The 7,595-nt window shown below is 34.3% G+C and overlaps 1 protein-coding gene across 1 annotated transcript in view; it reads right to left on the bottom strand.

Moving 5' to 3' along the window:
• Positions 1–4,518, bottom strand: part of RIT2 (Ras-like without CAAX 2) — a 290,494-nt gene extending 285,976 nt beyond the window's left edge. The window contains exon 1 of the mRNA XM_012665091.1: positions 4,420–4,518. Within this exon, the coding sequence (XP_012520545.1) occupies positions 4,420–4,518 (99 nt within the window). The remainder of the gene's footprint in view (positions 1–4,419) is intronic.
• Between the last annotated feature and the right edge of the window lie 3,077 nt (positions 4,519–7,595).

Below are 7,595 nucleotides of genomic sequence, written 5' to 3' on the forward strand. Positions count from 1 at the left end.
TTTATTATTTATAATAAGGATGAATATGCTTCAATGCCTAGATCTAGGAAATTTAAATGAATGGATATAATTAGTATGTCAAAAAGAAGAATCTTGGGTGTTGGAGAATTGTGTTTATTATTTATAATAAGGATGAATATGCTTCAATACATTTATAATTAAATTAAGCTTACTATGTATATTCGGTTAGAGTTTCACTGAAATACACTTATAACTATTTTTTAAAATCTCTTCTATTTTTGATTTAGATACTTCAGGTATCAGAGACAACCCATTATTACCGTGTGTATATTTCTACCATACTCCTTATCATAATTTGCTGCTATTTTTAACCTCAAGCATTTTGGAGGCAGAGACTCACTTTTATTCTATTCTGCCTTTTTTTGACCTGTGGCCCTCCTCGGTACACACTAATGGATTCCTTAAGAGAAGGGAAGTAAGAAAGAGCTTTAGTGGGAATGTGAATGGATTTTAGTCACAACTGGCTCAATAATTTAGCATTACATAAATCACATAACCTCAATGAGTCTCAAATTTTCCATTTATGAAATGAGTAATATGATTTTTTTCAAGGGATACCTCTGGGACTAATAGACACTATACAGAAGAAATTTTCAGCCCATTGCAAAAATATCCATTCTAATAACTAAAGCTTTCTGAAGACTGTGCTTGTTTGCTTCCAGAAACAGAATTCCCGATGGATGAAAGAGGTTAAACATAAATTGAATGATCATTTAGTGGGAAAACTGAGCATTGAAAAATAATTGAAAAACTGGAAGAATGGTTAGGGTGAAAGTCCTTTACAATCCGAGATTCGATGATGCCCAACTGTTCTTCCAAGGGATTACTGTGGCATTTCAAGGTTATATGTAAGCATGATAAGGTATAGGGCATACTACCTCAAAATATATTACCTTGAAAACGACCAAAGCAGAAAGATCTTTCTGAAGTTCTCCCACTCCCTCTCTTTTCAAGATCCAAAGGAAGGAAATGTTGCATAGAGAGGTCACAAAGGATCTGAACAAACAGGCATTGCTAAGTTCCCCTCAGTTTATTACCATTAGGTTAATACCCATTTTTTTGTCCAATCATACTTGGCATGACTGTCCGTTCTTTGTCAAACCCAAACATAAAAATACACAGGTTTCCTGGGTCTTTGGGTCTTCATTTTGGAAAGCTCTAATATAATATAAAACTTTGGTTAAATAAATTTTTTATGTTTTTCTATTGTTAATTTATGTTTTGATATAAGCGTGTCAGCTATGAGCCTTGCAATGGTGAGGAAAATATATAACTTTTTCTCCCCGACAAGTACAAACATAAACATATTGGGACTTGGTCTCTGATATTGCCACCAAGAAGACCACCATCTCACTTATTTTTATAGCATTTTATTCAAATTCTAGGTGGTGACATTAATAATAGCTTTTCTGTCTACCTCTCGGGTTTGTTGTAAGGACAGTAAATTTCAACATATGTTGAAAATTAATAGTACCAGAAAAAAACAAGGTGATGCTATTAAAAGTATTTCAGTGGTGTTCTCTCTTGTTCCCTACAGGGACATGAGTTCTGTTAGACTCATGTATAGACCGCTTCCTGCACGTGAGGGCTTAATAATAGTTTGAAGCCAAAACATCACCATCTGTTTAGCCTGATGTACTTCTGACTATGTTTGGCTGCAGTCGAGACGTGCTTTGAAAAATACTTAATGGTATGCAAATTTAGTAGCTTTATCTTTTTAATTGTGTGTTTGCAAGTTTCTCAGGAACACCAGATATTAGAATCTCACTCTTAGATTTATCCCTCATCACTCACCACTTCACCCACAAACAGAAAATATTCTCCAAATCTAGCTGTACTGAAATAAAAAATGCTCCACTAATATGCTGTATTAATCAGCTATTGCCACAGTAATGCAGCTTGCCAAACCACCTCAAACTTGGAGTCTTAAAGCAACTAGTGTTCGTGATTTTTCTAGTTTACAAGTCTGTGTGGCAGCTGGGGAAGATCAGCTTCAGGCTTGCAGGGCTGGGCTTTGTTCCTTTCATTGGGTTGGATTTAGGTCTGCCCCACAGGTTTTCTCATTTCCAGGAACCAGCCGCTTCCTGCAGCATGTTCTTCTCTTGGGAAATAGCAGAAGTACCCTTAGTGCCTCTAAAGAACTTGGCCCAGTTACTAATAGATTGTCTCATCTGTCTGCGTTCCATTGGCTTAAACAGTGATATGGTCGAGCCTACCTCAATGGGAAGGAGAAATATACTGGCTATTCACCATTCCACTAGCACCACAGTTGGAACCAGGTAAGTTCACGTAAATACAATAGACTGAGTGAATATTCAACCAATGAAGGATTTCACTTTGTACCAGAGAATAATTCCACTTGAGTATTTCCAGTCTGCAGCTTTGTATTTCCCAAAGCAGTCCTTTTTGGTTTGTTGCAAACCCCCTATTATTTTGAGTAAAATTTAACTTACTCAACAGTTAGGCCTCTAGTTCCCCTGATAAACAAGTATACTTCCCCTTAGAAAATACAGCCCTTTCAAATAATTGAAATAATTTTCCCATTCTAAATATCCCCATTTGCTTCAACAGTTCCCCACCCCATACGTTCATTGTCCAAATGTCCCTGAAAACAAATGAGTTTGTTAATATATAGATTTCAAGCAGTTTTCTATGCACCTCATAGAAGGTGCTCACCTATTTCCAATGGCTGTATGCTATCAATATTCCAATTAATGCAGTTATTTTAAGTAGTTACATAAAACAATAAAAATGGTTAAAATTATGAAAATATTTAAGTACAAAGGAAAATGATATAATATATAATTGAGAGCTCTATATCTGTGCCCTGGGTTTTCAACCATTAATGATTTCCTATATTTAATTGGAACTTTAATAAACCATAGATCATTACATGTCTAGTTAAAATCTTCTTTGCATCTCTCCCCTTTCCCAATTTTTCCCCATTTCCCCTAAGAGGTAATCACCAGCTTAAACACTTTATAAAAATTTATCACATTTTAAGTCACAAAATAAAATTCTACATACATCAAATAATCGATCTCCTCCAGACCACATTCTTTGCAATTAGGATATAAATCAATAAAAATTATAAACAACATAAGCATATAAAAAGAATGCCTACTCTTGTATTGATTGCAGCAGTCTATTTAACTTAAATGTGTTTTCAAATCTCCTACAATTGTGGTACTATTTGATCCAACATTTACTGACAGAGGTGCATTAAAAATTTTCACTGTATATGAGTATAGATTTATAAATTTTTCTTTACAGTTCTCTTCATTTGCCTTGAATATTGCAGATTAGCATTTTAAAATACTTTCATGCTTTTTTATTACAACCTGGCACTTTTATACCTTAAAAATGCTTTTTGCATAAAATCTATTTCTGATATTAATACAGGTATACCTGCTTTACTTTTTGCCTACATTTAAAAAAATTCTTTGATTTGTTACTTTTCTGTATCTTTATGTTTCTTTTAAAAGAAATATAGGTTAGTGTTATTCTTTTATTTAATATGACACTGATAATATTTGCCTATTCCAAGAAAGACAGATTCATTTCCATTATTCTGATTCCTGATTGTGTTTTCTTTGTTTATGCTTCCTTCTTTTCTACCTTTTATTATGTTAATTTTTATTTATTCCTCCCTTTCCCCTCTGTTGTTTTGAAGTTATATGGTTTATGTCTGGTATTTAATATATGAGTTTATATTTTTAACATGATTATATTAAAAGTATGAAGTTAAATAAGATATCTACCCTTCTTTTAAATACAGTAAAGACTTTGAAATGTTTTAACGGTGATACCTTTCCTTACAACTTACTTATAATTGTTGTATAGAGTTTTAGTTCTATCTTGTTACATTGCAAAAAAATTATTTCTCCTCCTCCTCCTCCTCCTCTTCCTCCTTCTCCTTCTTTCCTACAGGTTTGAAAACTAATGTATTAGATCATGCTAAATCTTGGTTATGTCACTTATTTCATGGAACTGTCTCCTTAGCCTTGGTTCCATGAACATATTTGCCAAGCAGACTTTCCTTTTTATATTCACTTAAAATTTTCTAATAAAAATCTTTGTTATATTAGGGTCTAGGACAGAGGTTTTGCATATCTAAGGAAGAAAAATCAACTGTTTCATTGGCAATATGACACCTACATGTACCCTTTTATATTTAGAAAATTGAGAAAAATTTTGACATATTCTGGCTGATAATGAGTAATGGGTCATATTGTTATGTCAATTTCTTTCTTCTTTAATTTTTGATTGCTATCACAAATTTGTCCTTCTGTTTGAATAGTTAACCTTATCTTCTCTTTTGTGGTAAATGCATTTGAGGTGAGGATAAAACATAAAGTAGTCTCAAAGATCTGAGAGATTTTTAAAAAAATCACCTACCTGGCCAGCAGTGTCCAAGATGTCCAAATAAGCTGGCTCATTGTCAATCCTAACCTGGGTCTTATAAGCATCTTCTGAAAAACACAAGGCAAAGTCCATTTAAATATATTCAATAGGAAAGGCACGATTTATATTTAGAGTCCAGAACAAAGAAGAATTTCTAAATAAGCTACTAAGAGATATGCTACTCAAGTAACATATATAGATTAAGAAGTATTTAACCCAGAAAAATATAGAAAGAGGAGTTTCTGCTTAAAGTGTAGCCAGGTATATTTCTCTTTCATCAGGAGAGTTTAATGACTACAAGGTGCTCTAGTGATGTTATGAAAAGAAAAACTCATAGAAGAAATGTATTAGTTCTTTCCTAATAATGTAGCACAAAACTGAATCCTAATATTATCATATAATGGTAAAAGATTAGAAGCATCTTCTAGAAGATCATGAACAAGATAAGGATGTTCATTATCCCCTCTTTCATTTAATATAGTATGGGAAGTTACAGCCAGAGCAATTAGACAAGAAGAAAAAATAAAATCATTCAAACTGTAAAAGGAGTAAAATTCTCTTTGTTCACAGATAAAATGATCTTATATGCAGAAACCCTGAAGATTCCTTCCCCCATACCCCTACATGCAAAACCTAAATGAATTCAGCAAAGTTGAAGGATATAAAATCAACAAACAAAAATCAGATGCATTTCTGTAAACTAACAATAAGCAAACCAAAAAATTAGGAAATCTATTCCACTTACAGCATCAAAAAGAATAAAATACTCAGGAATAAATTAATCAAGGGTGTGAAGACTTGTACACTGAAAACTATAAAATGTTGCTGAGAAAAATTAAAGAAGACACAAATAAGTGGAAAGATACTCTGTGTTTATGGATTGAAAGACTTAATATTGTTAAGATGGTAATACTATCCAAATTGATTAACAGATTTAATGTAATCCCTATCAAAAACCCAACAGCATTCTAGGCCAGTTTCTTTTTTCTTTTTTTTCTTTAATATTTTTTATTTCATCATATTACGGGGGTACAAATGTTTAGGTTACATATATTGCCTTTGCCCCACCCAAGTCAGAGCTTCAAGAGTGTCCATCCTCCAGACAGTGCACACTGAATCCATTAGATGTGTATATACCCATCCCTTCCTCCCCCCTCCCATCTGCCCGACACCCGGTGAATGTTATTGCTATATGTGCACTTAAGTGTTGATCAGTTAATACCAATTTGATGGTGAGTACATGTGGTACTTGTTTTTCCATTTTGGGGATACTTCACTTAGTAGAATGGGTTCCAGCTCTATCTAGGATAATACAAGAGGTGCTAGGTCACTGTTGTTTTTTGTGGCTGAGTAGAACTCTATGGTATACATATACCACATTTTATTAGTCTTCTCATATATTGATGGGCACTTGGGTTGTGTCCACATCTTTGCAATTGTGAATTGTGCTACTATAAATGTTCTAGTGCAGGTGTTTAATAAAGAATAATCCTGAAGGACTGCACTAGTCCAAATTTGAAGCATTCTCCACCAAGGAAATATTTAATATATTGAACCTTCGTACGTAACAATTGTCCTTGCTATGGTTTGGATGTTTGTTCCCTCCAAAACTCATCTTGAAACTTAATTCCCAATGTGACAGTATTATGAGTGGGACCTTTAAGAGGTGCTTGTGTCACGAGGGCTTTGCCCTCATGAATACATTAATGGGTTAAGGGATTAATGGATTGTTAGGGGAGTGGGACTAGCAGCTGCCTATAAGAAGAGAAAGAGACATCTGAGCTAACTTGCTCATCCCTCTCGCCATGCAGAGTCCCCTGTGCTACCTGGGGACTCTGCAGAAAGTTCCTACCAGCAAGAAGGTTTGACCAGATGTGGCCTCTTGACCTTGGACTTGTCAGCCTTCATAACCGCAAGAAATAAATTACTTTTCTTTATAAATTACCCAGTTTCAAGTGTTGTGTTATAAGCAACAGAAAATGGACTAAGACAGTAAGAAGCTAAGAAGCAACAACAGAGAGATCAGCTAATGAGACCTTGATAAGACATGGCACAGAGCAGATGAGAAAGAATGGAGGAAATGAAGCAGGAAACGTAAAAGAGATAAAGAACACTGAGCGGTAGGTTGTAATGATAGGCATTGAAGATGAGTAAAAATCAAGGTATTAATATAATCCCTAATTAGCAATACAATATTTCAAAGTATTTAGTTTGAGGAATATGTCTTCCCCAAGCTTAGAATCAAGGAGGAATAAGGACAGTGAGAATCAGGAAGGGATAAAGCTGAGTGAGAAGAATTTTATGGTTTACGATGAGCAGGATCTTAGGAGTTTGTGTTTTTAACTAGCGAAACTTTGGGAAGCTAGATGGTCCCATAGAAATGTTGGATCTGGTGTATTCTCATAGGAAAGGTGTGGCCAGTAAAATAGAATTTTCTGGCCCCAAAGTCATGAAGTCTATTAAATTTGAATATCTCTTTAGCTTTCATTTGACTTTGTATATTTTGATATGTGATGCTCACCCAACTAAGTGTTTGCCTTGACAGTAGATGACTTGCATATTTTACATTCCTACCCAGAGACATCAATTTTCTTCAAGTTCTTGAACAGAGAAACATAGTTTTATTTACAGTTGTTACTTCTCTCAGGAGGAGACTAGGAAGTCATAAACACACTTGCTGTGCTACAGTTGATTAGCCACTTCTATTTGTTTCCTTTCTGAGGTTTTGGTGACTAGACTCAGGGATTCAGAGGTTGTCTTGAGCCTATATTCTAGTGAGAGGCAACATACATGCAAAGATCAAGAATATAATATAATATGGACATAAAATATGTTCAAGTTGTTAAGAGATCAGAAAGAGAAAATGACAAATTCTATCTAGTGGGGAATTCAGTTCAAAACTTCAAAGAGAGATTAGTGTTTGAGTGGCTTATTGGGGTGAATGGGGTTTTTCCAGGTGGAAGAAAAAATGAGGGACACACCCAAGTGGCTATAGTCCCTCCTCCTGAGTAGCATATTCTTGGTGATGGAAAACATAAATAACTGAAAGTGACATATGAAATCTAACACTGTAGGAAAACAGATTTTTTTACATGATTTTAATGTAAGTTTATTGTTCTAAAGCAGTGTTTTTCTAATTCAAGTTAATTTGTGTGTATGGTGTAAGATGA

Source organism: Propithecus coquereli, unplaced genomic scaffold, assembly GCF_000956105.1.
Source record: "Propithecus coquereli isolate 6110/MARCELLA unplaced genomic scaffold, Pcoq_1.0 Scaffold96, whole genome shotgun sequence".
Classification (NCBI taxonomy): Eukaryota; Metazoa; Chordata; class Mammalia; order Primates; family Indriidae; genus Propithecus; species Propithecus coquereli.